We start from the raw sequence: 16948 nt of genomic DNA on the forward strand, positions 1-16948 counted from the left end.
CGTTCCCTATTGCCCTAACCCGCCGCAGCTTTCTGTTCCTGTGTTCAGTGAGTTCACTTCTTCTGCCATTTCTTTGTGGTGAACGACTTCTGGTGAGTATATGGATAAAGGTGTTTGATTTAACATGTTCATTATAGAGGACCTGCTATTTTAGTTGAGGTTAAAAATAAGGCAGACTGCGAGTGAAGAGCAAGCAAGTTCAGTTCTCATTTCTGTGCTAGCATTTGTATGCTGTTTGCGACCTGTACGAAATGTTATCTAACTTGTTATTATATTAATATCATGACACACGAGCTATTTACGCACGATCGTCTTCTTTAAACCTAGTTTGGAACAGTAATACTTCATTGTTTTACTATGTATAATCATCGGTGTGGTTGTGTTGTGTAATCTGAAATTCATTGGAACTGCTTCCTCCTGTTTTATATGTATTGATAAGGTGTGTGTGTATGTGTGTGTGTGTGTGTGTGTGTAGGTGTGTGTGTATGTGTGTGTGTGTGTGTGTGTGTGTGTGTGTGTGTGTGTGCTAATACAGCTAGTTAGAGTTAATTTCACATACCTATATTGAACTAAATTGTCTTTCTAAATGTCCTTTACCTTTGTGTTTCAATAAGGCTTTCCTATATAAGTTATAGGCTTTCGCTTACATTTCACCACTTATAACTGGATAGTACATATAGCGTGTCTTGCATTTTGCACACATGGCATTGGTGTACCAAATGTTACCATCTGTCTCATAACAAACTGCTCTAGCCCTCACAGCTGCGTTAAACAAAGAATCATGGTACAAGCTAAGACATGGATTCTCACCAAGCACTTTGACGGCCTTCCAAAGGAGAGCGACTTTGTGCTCAAAGTGGAGGAGCTCCCTGAGCTGAAAGATGGAGGTAGGATGATCTGTATCTCTGATTCAAAGCACTTTCGGAGTCAAAATACACTTGAACACTGGTGTTTTGTCTGCTTTGGTTTCAGAGGTTCTCTTGGAAGCACTGTTTCTCAGTGTGGACCCGTACATGAGGTGAGTGAAAACCTCTTGAACTTTGTCGTGAACGCTCTTTTAACAGGACAAAATCAGTCATGAGAAAATGTACATAATGTTTGTGTCTCCAGGCCGTTCAGCGCGTTTCGCATGAAAGAGGGCGATGTGATGATTGGGACTCAAGTAGCCAAGTAAGAACACCTACTCACACGCACAAACACACAGGAATGTTTGTTATCTGTCCCAATGTACCGCACATGAAGATCCAATCCTGCACCTGCTATTAATTACTGAAGCCTTTGATTCTCTGTGACTGAAAAGCAATACCACGAAATGTTCTTGGCTCATAGTTCAAACGCTTTGTTGATAATCCTGCAAAGTAATTTACTCAACTTCCCAAAAAACCTCCACAGCTGTTTTTAAGACACATGTTGTGTATTTCCTTTTCTTTGTTGTGCACCAAAGTGCTTAAAAGCCATTAGTCACATGGTGTGATGTCTGCAGTTGGCTCTTAAACACATAAACTTGTCTTCTGTTTTTGTCTTACTTTTTTATAGAGTGATTCAAAGTAAGAACCCGGCGTTTCCCGTGGGAAGCCATGTCGTTGGTCGCAGCGGCTGGAGGACCCACTCTGTCAGTGACGGGACAGACCTCGTTCCTGTCATGCCCGAGTGGCCGCAGGACGTCTCGCTGTCCATGGCTCTGGGTGTCATCGGCATGCCCGGGTAAGACGCATGTTAGGGAGAAGGAACTGAGAACATCTGGCAGCCAGAAGCAATTAATTTCTCATACAGAATATGCTGTGACTTATTTGTACAACAGCTTGGACGTTAATCTGTCTGAGCTGAAAAATTATGATGAAACAAATGCACAAACAATTCTGGTTCATGAAGTTTAAGTTAAAGAAGCAGAACAGCTTTAAGAGAAACAGGAAGTTGGCTTTATGTGTTAACAGCGGTTAGGCTTGAGCTCTTGTGGTATTACAAAGAAAGGCGTTGAATATAGTGTAGATATGATATAAACATCTCACTAAACATTATGTCTTTTTCACAGCAGACAGAAAATAGCCGATTACTCCAACTTCTCAGCTACGTTTCACTCATAGACTGTACAGAGAAGATGCGTCTCCATTCTGCTCTCATTGTACGAAACTGAAGCGAAAATACTCTGGTGACAAGCGCTGCCGTCTTGCGATTGTGACGTCATTTGGAGGCAGAGCTGTGCAGGAGACATTGGCAATACCACTTCCGCTAACCAAAACAGACACTTAAATAACTGAAAAAATGTTCACAGGTATGTAAACTTCAATGACTGTAGTGATTGTTTTAGTTACGTCTCCTCTCGCTGTTCGTCCTCCACTCTGCTAATCCGGAACAGATCAGCTGCAGGAGCCAGATTTGTCAACAGAGCTGTCAATCATCTTTTTTACAACATCAAATAACTAATTAAAAGTAAATGAACACTTGGACATAAATCAGCATGATAACAACTAACTATAAAGACAGAAACCATGTTTGAGAAAAATGTATTTGACATGTATTTTGATTTTATAGTTTGACTCATGTCCCATCTGTTAACATGGAGGAGGCGGGCTTTATGAGCTGTACTGCAGCCAGTCAGCAGGGGGCGATAGAGAGGGTTTGGCTTCACTTGTAGGGAGCTGTCATGTCGTCCATCTTTTTAAATAGCATATGGTTTCACCCAGCAGAAAATGTTGTCTTGGAAATAGATTGCAGGTTCAGTAAAGAGTGTTAATCCCGAGCCGTTAATGAATGATAGAAAAACACAGTAGAAGACACAAATTGTTCAAAAGAACACGTTACAACCGGAACAGCTTAAAAACAGTACAAAGATATGTAATATTTATAATCATTAACAAAGGTGTATATGTAGGGGAGTGGCCTTTGTTGTGGGGGGTAAACAAAGGACTAGAAAGCAGCATGTTGCCATGATAATGTGATTATTTAAAACCATGTGGAACATTTAGACTGGACTACAAAGCAGACTAAAATACCTCAGTGAAAGCGGCCCCTGTGAACAGCTGAGTTTTGTCTCTCTTAGAGTAAATAAACTGGCAAAGGCTCCAGATGATTTGTTCTCATCCTCTAAACACTGAAACCTTTGCTATGGAAGAAATAACAAACTGTATACGTTACAAAGGGCAAAGAGAGAGAGAGAGAGAGAAAAGTCATGCTTTCCAGGTTTTGTTTGCTGGATTAACTCTTTTTCTTCCTCTCCAGACTGACAGCTCTGTTCGGGATAGAAGAAGTCCTGGGCCTCAAGAAGGGCGAGACCCTGCTTGTGAATGCTGCAGCCGGGGCGGTGGGCTCTGTGGTGGGCCAGATCGCCAAAATCAAGGGCTGCAAGGTGGTCGGGTCAGCTGGGTCCGATGCCAAGGTGGCCTACCTCAAAGAGCTGGGCTTCGACGAGGCCTTCAACTACAAAACTGTTGGTTCGCTGGAGGAGGCGCTGAGGACGGCGTCTCCAGAGGGATACGACTGCTTCTTTGAAAATGTAACGACTGCTCCAAGCGTGTGAAGTTTCCCTACATGTGTTTGTTGCTGTTGTTTTAACTCACTTTACTTGTTGATTTTAGGTTGGAGGTCCTTATTCAAGTGTTGCCTTGCAACAGATGAAGAACTTGGGAAGAATAGCCGTATGTGGATCTATTTCTACCTACAATGACTCCACACCCCAAACAGGTGTGTACTTATTCACATCCCATCCATCCATTATCAATACCCCTTATTCTCTTCAGGGTCGCGGGGGGCTGGAGCCCATCCCAGCTGTCATTGGGCGAGAGGCGGAGTACAACTTGGACTGAAACACAAGCCCCTTGTACACTGCCAGTTCAAAGTGGGATTAGTACGTCCCTGTTACGTTTCGTCTTCTTTGTAAAATGCATGGCAGAACGGTGGGGCGACGACGTTCCACCTGAACCCAGGCGTGCACATGGAGAACATGCAAACCCCAAACAGACGGCTCTTCATCCGAACCAGGACTCAAACTAGGAACCTTCCTGCTGTGTGGTAACGGCCCTAACCGCCGCACCACCGTGCAGTCCCCTATTTATATTTCTACATTACTTCTTTCTCAATTTTAAATTCAATCTTGATTTATTGGCAGGAACGTTTTTTATAAAACCAATTTTGCCAACACATCAAAGCACAATTTCATCAACATTAGGAGGACAAAACACACAAAAATCCCTCAGCAACAATATTAAACTAAAAACAGTTGATCAAAGTAAAAATGTACCAAATATTTGCACTAAAAATATTTTAAAACAACCAAAAAAAGCAACATTTTTCCCACATATGTAAACAAGTTATTCACCCCTTTTTAGCTTCATGTGCTCATGGATTTCCGTCACTAGAGGGCGACATTGTGTTACTCAAACCACTTGTTTTGTAACAGAATTTATTTCCTTGCACTGCCCTCTCTTAGGCCCGTATCCACAGTTCCTCATGATCATGAAGCAGCTAAAGATGGAGGGCTTCATGCAGAGCCGGTGGGAGCACAAGCACCCCGAGTCCCTCAAGAGGCTGATGGGATGGTTGAAAGAGGTGAGTGAATTTATTACACTATGATTCAGAGTGTGTCTTCAGTAGTAGTTTAATCTCAGTTACTGATGTTGTCAATGTTTCTGCTTGAGTGTCATTGCTGTGATTTCTTTCCTCTGCATCCGCAGGGTAAACTTCAGAGTCGGGAGCACGTCACAAAAGGCTTTGAAAACATGCCGGCTGCTTTTATAGGGATACTGCAGGGAGAGAACATCGGCAAGGCCATCGTCACAGTCTGATGTGGAAAGATGGATTTGTAAAGAAGAATCAGTATTACTAATAACAAACATATTATAACAGATTGTATACATGAAGGACTACGCACTTACAACTGACCAGACGTAATGAAATTACTTCCATATAGCTCATTAGAGTCTCACAGTGACAACAAAAAGTGCCTGCAAGCACAAAAAGAACTACCATCCTGTCCCCCAACTCAGTCATGAAGTGAATATAATGGGACTTGTATTTTTTTTCGCGCTAGTTAACGAGTGCTTAATAAAACTTGTTCGTTCTGCTAGGTTCTCTCATATTTAGGCACTTTTTTTTTTTTTTTTAAAGCATAAAAAATGAAGCCAGAAGAAAACAAATTGACAATTTACTGTTAAAGAAAAACAGGAAGTCTGAAAATTTCATCCTCGGACAATTGTCTCCATATTTTACGAGGACAACCACAAGCCTTAACCTGGATGAGCTTTGTAGATCTGATGACATTCAAACATTATTCTTTGTAACACTTTGTAACACACTTACCATCAGCTTTGTATTTAGTGGGATCGTTTGTATAGAAAATAAAATTTGGAGGCATTTTCATATTGTCTATTTTCATTTATGTATTGTGAGCGTCATACAGCAGACTGAGTATTTTTGCAGTATAAATCTGGTATTAATTTTTACATGTTCTTCATTTAAGGCATGACAAAAACTACTGAAGATGTGTGCTCCTTTCCTTTCAGTCCTAAATTGAGCAGAGACTAGATAATGGAGCAGGCACTGTTAGCTTCTGCTGCCAAATGCAGCTTTTTGTTTGATAGGGAAATAGACACTAATTAGAATTTCAAATAGTGGTGATAACAAGAGCCCTGGCTCCATGGTTACATATGATGCTGTTTGTCGATTAAAATAGCACAAGGTTTACCCACTGAAATGTGGGAGCGTGGAGTCTACATATCCACTAGAGTATGACCTTTTTAAACCATAAACAGCCAGTTTATCAAAGAGAAAGTTTTAAAAAATAGTATCAGAGGGTCATGAGGATTAGGATATAACTTTACTAACTGTCCATGTTAACAATTTTTAAAAGTCCTCTTAACTGAGTGTCTGGAAATGTTGATTCAGGAACTCTTGCAGCATAACAAGGACATGGCAACGTACGTGTCGTCGAATTACTTCACTGGAAATGAGCTGCGCTCTGACTCAGTCGTTTACGGTACATCAAGAATTTGTCAAGTCATTGTGACTTGAATTACGGTTTAACATATTTACCTGCAATTTTTTGAGGTAATGAAAATACTTAACAGATAGATAATAAATATACAATAAACAATTAGTGTACAAATTAATATAATTGGTCATTTAAAAAGCAATAGTCACTTTTCACCCACATAGGCAACATTGTAGACTTTAGTGTTGTTCCAAACGATTTCAAAAATCTTTAAAAGCACTCAATAAATTGATAGGGAGACAAAAAAATCGGTTATTCACAATAGTCTTGCATCGCCTAGTGGATTCATGACCTAAAAAAATGGCACCACCGAACCCATGGTCTGTATCGTAAAGCAAGAATAAATGTAAAGGACTCGGTTAAACTCTTCAAAATAAACGTTGTAAATAGAGAAAGCTTGAAATGCACGATGCAGAATAAAACAAATGTATATTACTTGTTAACGTTGTACGGATTGAAAAGCTCATTTCATATTTACATCACACGTGCATCGCTTCAATGCTGTGTACAGTCGTCAGTTTCTATTATTTGCCCAACTTTTATTTTGTAAAACAAGGTAGAGCGACTTCCGCTGTGGGTCGTGCTAAGGTTAACTAGCTTGATGCGACTGTAATAAAAACGCCGCGTGCTCTGTGAAAGAAAAGGGATTCCCTAACTCCACCGCTCGTTTGTCCATCTCAAGGCAGGTTCACTCAACAGACACCATGTTTAAAGAAGTGGAAAATTTGGTAAGTTTTTGCTTTTTACTACATATATCCTTACCGTTGTTTGAGGCCGCCATTGTAGCACACTAGTGGATGTTTTAACGTCACTAATGTTCGGTGATGTGGTGCTTCCACCGGCCGGACTGTCGCGCGCTTTCCCCGTATTCCCCTCTCGTGACCTATTCGCCATATTACAGATTTATGTCTTTCTAGCGTGTTTAGTTGATGAAGACGAGCTCTTAAAGCCTTTAAAAACGACATAATACCCAGGCTACAAGCTTAAGGCTTCGGTTTCGCTAAATGAATGGCTGAATCTTTCGGAATAACGCGTCGTTCACAACGTTAGCCGCCACCATGTGTGTCAGTGCAGACTTTTACCATCTTGTAGACTTGCGGTTAAACCAGCATTACTAACGTTTGACTGTATTGGAAAAGCTTCACGGAACGGGTTCTTGGGCGTTTACTTTTGGAAAAAACACTGCTTACTATAAATGCAACGTTAGCTGTGACTCAATGTTTCGCAATACTCGCTAAAGCTGTCCTAACTTGTAGCTAATGTAAGCGCTGTTGCTTACTGTTATATAGCAGGCCATACAGTCCACTGTGTGTTCCTGTGTGGGGACGGTAATGCACATATTATACCCAACTCTTATAATACAAAAGAAGTTAAAGTTATTTAAAAACAGCAAATGGTCTCGCACATCAATCGTTATGATGAGGCGCTGATATTGTAATTGTTAATCGTTGTGGTTGGTTAATCAATGGAAGAGTATCTATTCATACATCTTTCTTTATATATAATACAAACTACATTTATGTTTACCTAGAGTTTTAGTTATAACCGTTTAGATCAATCTACGTATACCTATCAAGATCGATCAGCTAGATTAGTGTAAGCACATGCCCTGTTCTAGCTGGAGATGCACGACATTGGCTTTTTTGCAGATAATTTCCAATTCCATTTTGATACCGATATATTATGCACGTGTTTTTTTCCCACCTCATTGCGGAGAACATGACGTCTCCCCTGTAGTTGAATTGATATCACGTCTACTCTTATTGTAGTGGCCCACTGGCAGATGCAGAAATAACATAATACAGTCCTTTTTAAAATGTACACATTCACTTAGCAATATAAGAAAACTACTTGGGTTGTGTACAAAATGCCATATTTATTTGTGTGTAACATTTTCTTTGAAATAAAACAAATATTCATACAACTTATACGGGCTTGGGTTATGAGATTTGGCCCCTCCTTGCATGAGAGATGCTGAACAACCATTGCAAATAGCAACCTTGCTGTCCGATTAGGAAACTTTGAAAAACTGCTTTACCACAGACATCTTGCACCCTTCTTCACGGTTGACAGAAGATGTGGTGCACGCGCTGACTTAAAGAGGACTTAAAGCTGTGACGGCTGAGGGACGGCTACAGCACCCGTGAAACATTCCAGCGGGTTCCTGTTCTGATAGAAATCTTATGTCGCTAAGCAACGATGGAAAATATCCGTAACATATCTGCCAATAACAGGCTGATAATATCGTGCATCCCACTCTACATATATTTATCTATAGATTGATCTATAACCATGTAGATAACCTTATAGAGTAAACGAAAGTAAAAGCGTAAGAAGTAAAATTTTGATCACATAAAGCGGACGTCTGTCTGGTTTGTTGTGGTTTGGTTGTTCTTCACTGCAGCACAAATTCAACAGATTGAATTAGTCTGTTCCCCAGAATGAAAGTGAACGCTTTCATGCACAATAAAGGAAGTGCCTGGTTTTAATTTGAAGGGGCAGTAGCCGTTAACTGCAGAGCAAATAAATGACTGCAAGATCTGAAGAGAAACATTCGGTAAAACGATGAGGAGGTTCATCTCAGGTTATCAAAGTTACAGATGTTTGTTTGTTTTTCTTCTCGTGTAGGAAGAATTCGAAGCGCTCCTCAAGGAAGCAGGAGACAAGCTGGTGGTGGTGGACTTCTCGGCCATATGGTGTGGCCCCTGTAAAATGATCGGCCCTAAGTTTGATGTGAGTGAATGACTGCGGCTTTTTAATGCTTCTTGAAAAAGTCAGGAGACAGTGTGGGACCCTTTTCCCAAATCTGTGGACATGAGGTTTCTGATATTTAGACAGAAATGTCTCAATAGTCTGTTAATAATTAAGCCCCTTTGTCTCCTGAGGGCTTCATACAGCGGCTGAAGCATCTCTTTGGAGAGGCAGATTGTTGCTGTGGCAACCTTTTTGTCAACCTGTTTCATCCTCAAGTAGGAGAGGGCTTAACAGGAAAATCTGATTTGCAAAACATTCAATAGATAGCAGAGCAGTTGACAGTTTTTCTTTATCACCCAGAATGCTTCAGTACGTTCGTCTCCTGCCCTCCTGTTGCAGCAGTGGTCTTGTTCAATCTCAGTGATTATTGCTATACTCTCTTACAGGAATTGTCGCGACTCCCTGAGAACAACAACGTGATTTTCCTGAAGGTGGACGTGGATAATGCACCTGTAAGTGTTTAAGAGGGGTGGGGTGTGTTTAATTCCCCGCCCCCCTCCATTGTGAAAACAGAACCTGTCTCCGCCGTCGTTTAGTGGCAACTTGTTGAAACTTAGCTAGCTTGAAATGTAGTAATTAGTAGTAGTAACGTTAGCAACCTGCCAATCTGAAAACATGTTGTTCAGCCTGTCCTCGGTACACTGCAGTTTAAACATGTCCTACATGTATGTATCGGTTTGGTTCGTTGGTATCAATCTTACTGTTGTCCTCTTTGCTGTTTTCAGGATGTGAGTGAAAAATGCAACATCAGCTGCATGCCCACATTCCAATTTTTCAAGCGGGGAGTAAAGGTAAGCACTGCATGCAAAAAAATGTATATATAAAGAAAACACGGCAGATAAGAGTCCTGTTTCTTCTTTCAGCTCTGGTTAATACCCCTAATGTCTCAACTCTTCCTTTTCCCTTCATAAATAATTTCAACTTGGGGAAACATGTACGTGCAAACTGTGCTCTTGAAATACTGTATGATTGTGTTATTAATCTTATCTGGTTTTTTTTACTTTCTTTCAGGTGGACGAGTTCTCTGGGGCTAATAAAGAAACACTGGTTAAGAAATTGGAAGAGAATAGGACATAAAAACCACCATCGCTCTCTCTACATAAAAAATGCTGCACAATAAACATCAAGTCCACTGTTCCACACAGGCTATTTACTCTACTCACCATGTATCTGTCAGTTCAGTGTGTTTGTATTGACTTCAGCAAATATGATGACCTCCTTTTTAATTCAGTTTTATATAGAAGAAAAAATGGCTCCCGACCAACTCCTTTCTTTGTCATGTTGTGTCCAACGAGGTGGATTGAATAAATGAGTTACACAAACGCCGCCTCTTGTTTTGAAATGCACCGAGCACAACAGATGGTATTTTATGCTTTAATAAAAATGTGAGAATAGTTTACACATATACATCGGACAATCACAACAATAGTTTTTACACATCGTACAAGTATATAGCAGCATATGTTTAATACTGTTCGAGTCTCTATATGAAAAAATACAGCTTTATTTTACAAAATGGTTCCGGCTTCGCCTTTTGCAGAGAGATGAGAGTGAATGGTTTACAAGTGAGTCAGTTAAATATACAAGATTTCCCTTCATGAGACGGTTCACGTGGAGATGCTTTAGAAGTGATAGTATCCTGATTTCCTTTTCCTGTAAAGACAAGGAGGAAGTAGACAGAATATTCAGTCAATGTGTAAAATAAATTCAGGCTTCTTCATGGCCATTATGGTTGTTTAAATACACTGAAAGATCAAAGCCACACCTGCAAGAACCCATTTGGAATACAATTTATTTTAAGGAGGAGGAATTAATATAAAACTGTCCTTTTTAGGAATAAATGCTTCAACTTATCACGCAATAATGTTAGTTATCTGGTTTTTCCGTTCTCTAAAATTTGGCTCCAAACAATCAATTTTCAGACGTCATTTTGTTGACATGTAGGCGTACATGAAGTGTCCACTTTTGGGGGGAACACCTGACCAATATAACACAACCGTTGTGTTTTGTTTGCCCATATTTGATTGGCTTTTGTGACACATAATGTTTCTCTCTTGTAAGCGGTAAAGTTAAAGTCGAGATTAATCGTCATTTCAAGAGCGTCTAGCTTCTGTATCGTGACGTGTTTCCGAGTTAAACAGCACGTGCAGGCGGGACGTGTCATTAGAGGGATTTGATTTGATCGTTGAGAAGTGGGCGTAGACGTTCTCCACAGCGCAGTAGCTAGCTAACTGATGGGTAAATGTTGAGGATTGATTGGTTGAAATTGTTTGGTGCTAACTTACGTAAGCACGCGTGAAATTTAGTTTTACCGGAAGAAAAAATGATCGGATTTTGATATAAGAACACGAAGAAATGGATTTTCTGTATGTTTTTTTGGCCTATATTGTCAAATAGATGCACAGTGTTACCGGGGACGTGATCTAAAAGGATTAAAATTACGTTTTTCATTTCACCTCGACTTCAAGGTACAAGCTATAACCTCATTTGAAATTCACTTTTTTTGTTTTTCAAAAAAAAATGTAACAACATAAAACAAAGACAGAGGAGAAAAAACAAACTGAAAATAGCAGCATGAAGAGGCCCCATATTTTCTGAAAGACCTCCTGTCTTGTCCAATTTAAAAATTAATTGTCCAGCCATTTGTAATCTGCTCTCAGCTTTAACTTCTTCCTGTAAGATGTGGAATTGAACTGAACGAGTAGACGTTACTGTAAAGTACTGACAGTGTAAATGACATTAATGTCTGGGATCATTCTGAGCGAGTTTTTCCACTTCATACTGTCATCGCTTTGTAATGAAACCGCTGACAGAGACGCGTCTGGAGGATGACTCACATGATGGAGTTCTCATAAACACATTATTAGTTTTAGTTTTGGTCTCTGTTCAGCAGCAGCTTGGTTTAAATGTAGCCAGGAGGATTTTTCTTTTGTAATATACACGTAAAACTGTATTTATTGTTTAAATGTCTTTAAATTATAAAGCTTGAATTAAAAGAAGTTTATCTGTTTGTTTCACCTGGAGCAGTCGTGTCCGCTCCACCCTGGACTGCAGTGACATCTGTTCGGCCTGATGCACCGGCCTCCGTTCAGACACGGCGAGGAACACACAGCTGCAGACATGACACACACACAGATATAAACATAAACTGCAGTGCTATCATCGTTACTGATACTATATTTAGGGCATTGTTACAGGAAGAAGGAAATACGCTTATCAGTTGTTATGAGGTCGCCCAGTCATGTTCTGCAAAACATTAAAGTAATGAGGAAATCATAACAACATTCATAAAGTTATCATAATTAAGCATCTGAGATACTGAAGAAAAATACTGTAGAAGATTCCAGAGAGAAAAGTCTGTTTGTGTAGAAGCGTCCTTTAAAGGAGGACTGATTCATCTCCTTTCAGCTTTGAGCTGTAAGAGCACAAAAGCTGCTGTCATGACAGATGGTCAAGTGCTCTCTCTCTCTCTCTCTCATTGAGGCCACTCACTATTGCAGAACATCATTAACACTGTCATTGATAACATCCTGTCACTTTAAGGTTCCACTGGAAAAACAGGTTTGTTTATCTGCAGCTGAAAAACCACGGCGTCACTGCACTCCCCTGACTCAGTGACGTCAGACTGGGTATGTAGGTGAAACCGTCCCTCAGCAGGATTCCTCGACAGGTTGTTCACATACGCACCAGCCTGAACGCATCAATGACTCGCACACGAACTCACCACTGTGACAGCGCGTCCCCGTCCACCCGGAGGGACACTCGCACTGGTAGGGTGCCACGCAACGCCCGCCATTCAGGCACGGCAGGATGCAGATAGCTGTTGTTAAAGAGGGAGAGAGGGAGGGCAAACAGGAAATCGTTTAAGACCTTGCGAGATCGTTGTGACCGCAGGATGGAGAGAAGCATGTTTTTGTACTGATGAAGAAGGGATCCATCTCAAGTTTCAAGAAGACAAGCTTGAGTGAAGAGCTGAGTCAGTTGTTCTAACCAACAAAAAGTGTTCTCAATTTTTTGCCCAGAGCCATGCTGGCAGCTCTGTGAGGCTTTACATAAACACAGTGGTGCTTTAAGCTAAATGCTAACATCAACATGCTAACATGCTCACAATGACAATGCTAATATAGTGATATTAAGCAGGTATAATGTTTACCGTGTTATGTGCATGATATTCAGAAAAGTTGACCTGCTGTCTGCCTTTAATTAAAAGTCACTGGGTCACGACATCAGTGGGATTCATCCACTGGGAACCATGAATGTTGGTAGCAAATTTTGTGCTTATCTATCCTTTAGGTGTTCATATATTATTACAGAATTACAGAATATTTGAAACTGTGACTTGCTGAAAAATCATGGGATCATTGAAATAAATAAGATTTATCCACTGGGAACCATTAATCCTCTGGGGATCATGAATGTCCGTAGCAGAATCTTCTGGTAGTATCTCAGTGGAAACTGAAATGATCAACCTTGAGTTGGCCTAAAGGGAAAGGTTGGCATTCTACCAAAGTCAGTGGGATACATCCTCTGGGGAACAGGAAGGTCTGAAGCAAAATTTGTTAACTTTGACCTGCTGACATGACTTGATGAAAAGTCAGGGGATAGCCAAAGGTGGTATGATTCATCTTCTGGGGATCGTGAATATTTAAGGAAGGTCTGCGGCAAAATTTGTGCCAATCTCTCAAATGGATGTTGAGAGGAAATGTTGACCTGCTGACGGCTCTGGATGAAAAGAGTTTATCCTCTGGGGATCATAATGTCTGTGCAAAATCGTGCGAATCTATGTGATAGTTAAAGAGATTCTTCTGTCAGATTGGAACTGAAACTGACCCATGTATCTTTCCATATAGCCATGTTGCTAGCATGGCTATTAAACAGTTTTCCTTCGGGGCGTCATTACTGTTTTTGTCATTGTATTGTAGTGCAGATAAAGAGCATAACACAACCTTTGACCCCATTATCTCTGTTCCTCTTTCTGATCCACTGACTGAAACCTGCTTGGCAAGCAGGTTTCATTCTGGTGTGTGACATTAAGGAGGAGTTAATTTAGTGTCAACAGAGTTCACAGAATAATATTTGATGGCTAAATAATACTTACGCTCCTCACACAGTCGGCCCATCCAGCCTTCGGGGCAGGCGCAGGTGTTGGGCCGCTGACACACCCCTCCGTTCTGGCAATGCAACCAACACACCGCTGAGGAAGAAGACACACAATAATTACACATATTTCATAATCTAAATGTTGAGAAACCTTTTTTGTCAAGTGTGCTCATACAGGTTTTTCCAGGTAATTTCTGTGCTGAACAATGGAAACCAATCTTGGACATGCAACATGCACTCAAACAAAGGCAGCATTCACACGCAGCAGATTAAATTCCTCAATGCAAATACATCAACAGTAAGCTCCTCGATGTGTGTCCTTAGGGACACAGTGTGTCCGTGTGTAAGTGTAGACAGGAGCGTGCACAAACTCAGCAGCTGTTGAGGAAAGGCCAGCCTGGATCCAGCCTGTGGATTCATATGTAAAACATGTGAGCGGACATTCGAATGTTAATGTAACAACGGGCTTGTCGGTCTATTTACTGAGGGTGTGTGGGGTATTTTACAGAGGGAACTGTGCTGAAAATGAACAACTATCAATCCTTCTAGTGTGTCTGTAATAAAGCCGTTCCTCAGAAAAGAGAGTCAACTTCCTGTTGAACCTGAATTCACGCAAGTCAAGTTATTCTTCCCTTAACAGGGCTGGATCCAGGCTTCAGAGAGGACTCATATGAGTCACATATGAGGACACCATTCAAGCATGCACAGGAAGAGGTATCATTTATGGTACAGCAGGAAGTGAAGCTTCATTTTTAGACTGATTTCTTGAACAATATCCTGTCCCAATCTTTCCCACAATAAACCCAGTGTAAACCCAGTAGGTCGGATTAAGAGGACAGAGAGAAGTTAATAACCTTTAAGGGAAAAAGGATCTGCTGGAGGAGAGTTAAAGAGCAGAGAAGCAGCGCAGCATCAGATGAAGCAGGAAGTGTCCTCTCTGTGAAACTCAGAGGTGTGTTCTCTCTACCTCTGCATGTGGGAGGTGGCGTCCAGGTGCCGTTCTCCAGACACCTGCTCCTCCCGACACCCTCCATGACGTAGCCGCCAAAACACGAGTACGCCGCCACGTCCCCGAACTGGAACACTGCCCCCCGCACCACCCCGTTGGCCACGTGGAGGGGAGGGCCACAGGACACCCCTGTACAACAGCCCAGATGGAACGACCCACGAGTTACTAGCTACACGTATTTCTTACACGTTTCTGTTTCTTTGAACATTTTTCAAACATATCAATCTTTTGTTTGAGCAAACAGGAAAGTTGCCAAGTCAACAAGAACTGAAAAGATAAAACAATAACCTTAAAGTAGAGCGCAATTCACCATTTTCACATGGCGGCCATTTTCCACTGCTGGAACTACTGTATCTCAGGTCATATAACTGCATTTGGAAAATTGTTATTATCTCTTCTCAAATGATGAGCGACTAAAAAGGCAATAAACAGTGTCAATTTGGAGGGCCAGGCGGCCATATTTCAATGTAAAACAACATATTTGTTAACGCATTAGCAACTAGCTAGCATTCCTAGTTAACATTATGTTAGCTAAGAAGTACATTTCATATATCAAATTTAAATATCTTTCAGCATTTTACTAGCTAACATTGGTAAGCAAGTAGGTGGTTGAACGCTTGTGTTAGCTCTTGTCTTACCATAGCTAACATGTTAACTAACGAAAAAGCTAGCTGTTGTTACTGTTAGCTAGCATAACATAATGTTAGGTAGGAAGTAAATTCCTCGCTTGAGTTACATTAGCCAGTAATTTACACATTTTACTTGTAAGACTAACAACGAGTTAAATTAACGTGTTAAATAAATTGTTTAACTAAAAAGCTAGCTGTTGTTACTGTTAGCTAGCGTAACATAATGTTGGGTAGAAAGTAAATTCCTAGCTTTAATTACATTAGCCAGTAATTTATGCATTTTACTTGTAAGACTAACAAGCGATAATATCATCTTTCAGCCTTTTACTAACTAACTTAAGTATTAGCAAGTAGGTGGTTGAACGCTTGGGTTAGCTTTTGTCTTACCATAGCTAACGTGTTGTTAAATAAATTGTTTAACAAAAAAGCTAGCTGTTGTTACTGTAAGCTAGCATAACATAATGTTAGGTAGGAAGTAAATTCCTAGCCTACATTACGTTAGCCAGTAATTTTCGCATTTACTATTGTATCTTGTAAGACTACCAAGCGGTCGTATCATCTTTCAGCCTTTTACTAGCTAACGTAAGTATTAGCAAATAGGTGGTTGAGTGCTTATGTTAGCTTTTGTCTTACCATAGGTAACCTGTTATCTTATATATTGCTTAACTAAGAAGCTAGCTGTTTTTGCTGTTAGCTTAAATTACTTTAGCTAGGAATTTACGCACGTGCTATTAGCTTCAGCCTTAAATGGCTTACGGTAGTTTAAGCTAGTAAGTGGCTACATGCTTCCTTTAGCTGTTGTCTGGCGATAGCTAATGGGTTATCAAAAATATGAGTAGATTTCCCTCCAGATTTTCACTGTTAATTATCTTTTCAGTTGCTGATTACCACCCAAGCTACATTATTAAACATTACATCTGCATTTGAGCCTCTCAGCTTGAGCCTTAAGTCAGAGGAACATGGCAGCTGTGTGAATAAGGTCAATGGCAGCTAAATCTTCAACTCTTTGCTCCTAAAGAAGCTCTGGTATGTGCTCATGACTTTTGAGTATTTCCCCTTTCACATTACATCATTTTTGTGTCTGAAACTCTTGCACCAGCATTTCAGGAAGCGACTGTTGGACAACACTTAATAGCAGGTTGGCTTTAGTACAATACAGACAAGAAAGACCTCGTACACATCTATAAAAACACACGAGCCCTGCAGAGTAAGAGATCTGTCCCCATTGATTGAAATCAAGCTGTGTTTTCTGTATCAGTGAATTTCATGCCCCCTTAGATCAAAAGAGGACTACAAAGATCACAGTAAACATGCATATAGGAGAACAAACACCATGCAAACACAACCAACAAACCATAGCAACATAAGCACCACTGTGTTGATAATAAGGACAACTGAACGTAAGAAAGATCAGAGGATCGTCACACAAAGGTTGCCATAGAAGCCGCAGAGGTGCCCGTAATTAGGCCA

General features: G+C 40.6%; 3 protein-coding genes across 3 annotated transcripts in view; 2 read left to right on the plus strand and 1 right to left on the minus strand.

Annotated features, from left to right (window-relative positions):
- Positions 1-7: 7 nt before the first annotated feature.
- LOC138601256 (prostaglandin reductase 1-like) lies at positions 8-5355 on the plus strand. Its single transcript, XM_069672838.1, has 9 exons — positions 8-92; positions 754-887; positions 973-1018; positions 1111-1170; positions 1537-1704; positions 3220-3493; positions 3576-3681; positions 4427-4545; positions 4671-5355. The coding sequence occupies exons 2-9, from the start codon at positions 782-784 to the stop codon at positions 4779-4781; spliced, it is 990 nt and encodes a 329-aa protein (XP_069528939.1). The 5' UTR covers positions 8-92; positions 754-781; the 3' UTR covers positions 4782-5355.
- A 1241-nt stretch (positions 5356-6596) lies between these two features.
- txnb (thioredoxin b) lies at positions 6597-10062 on the plus strand. The gene is made up of 5 exons (XM_069671755.1): positions 6597-6714; positions 8615-8719; positions 9127-9192; positions 9466-9531; positions 9752-10062. The coding sequence occupies exons 1-5, from the start codon at positions 6691-6693 to the stop codon at positions 9815-9817; spliced, it is 327 nt and encodes a 108-aa protein (XP_069527856.1). The 5' UTR covers positions 6597-6690; the 3' UTR covers positions 9818-10062.
- A 27-nt stretch (positions 10063-10089) lies between these two features.
- The window catches only part of svep1 (sushi, von Willebrand factor type A, EGF and pentraxin domain containing 1), a 117078-nt gene continuing 110219 nt past the window's right edge, over positions 10090-16948 (minus strand). The window contains exons 46-50 of the mRNA XM_069672790.1: positions 14808-14978; positions 13839-13934; positions 12465-12560; positions 11759-11852; positions 10090-10393 (exon numbers count right to left, since the gene is read on the minus strand). Of these exons, the coding sequence (XP_069528891.1) occupies positions 10363-10393; positions 11759-11852; positions 12465-12560; positions 13839-13934; positions 14808-14978 (488 nt within the window). The 3' untranslated portion in view covers positions 10090-10362. The remainder of the gene's footprint in view (positions 10394-11758; positions 11853-12464; positions 12561-13838; positions 13935-14807; positions 14979-16948) is intronic.

The sequence above is a fragment of the Semicossyphus pulcher genome, unplaced genomic scaffold (genome assembly GCF_022749685.1).
Source record: "Semicossyphus pulcher isolate SPU_LCO1_2020_fin unplaced genomic scaffold, fSemPul1.0.p SCAF_21, whole genome shotgun sequence".
NCBI classification, from domain to species: Eukaryota; Metazoa; Chordata; class Actinopteri; order Labriformes; family Labridae; genus Semicossyphus; species Semicossyphus pulcher.

Bases quoted from the DNA above. Each gene is read 5' to 3' on its own strand.
- LOC138601256 (XM_069672838.1), top strand. From the start codon at position 782: ATGGTACAAGCTAAGACATGGATTCTCACCAAGCACTTTGACGGCCTT. The intron at 1,019-1,110 runs GTGAGTGAAAAC...TTGTGTCTCCAG, and splicing joins AGTGTGGACCCGTACATGAG to GCCGTTCAGCGCGTTTCGCA. The intron at 1,171-1,536 runs GTAAGAACACCT...ACTTTTTTATAG, and splicing joins ATTGGGACTCAAGTAGCCAA to AGTGATTCAAAGTAAGAACC.
- txnb (XM_069671755.1), top strand. From the start codon at position 6,691: ATGTTTAAAGAAGTGGAAAATTTG. The intron at 6,715-8,614 runs GTAAGTTTTTGC...CTTCTCGTGTAG, and splicing joins TTAAAGAAGTGGAAAATTTG to GAAGAATTCGAAGCGCTCCT. The intron at 8,720-9,126 runs GTGAGTGAATGA...ACTCTCTTACAG, and splicing joins TGATCGGCCCTAAGTTTGAT to GAATTGTCGCGACTCCCTGA.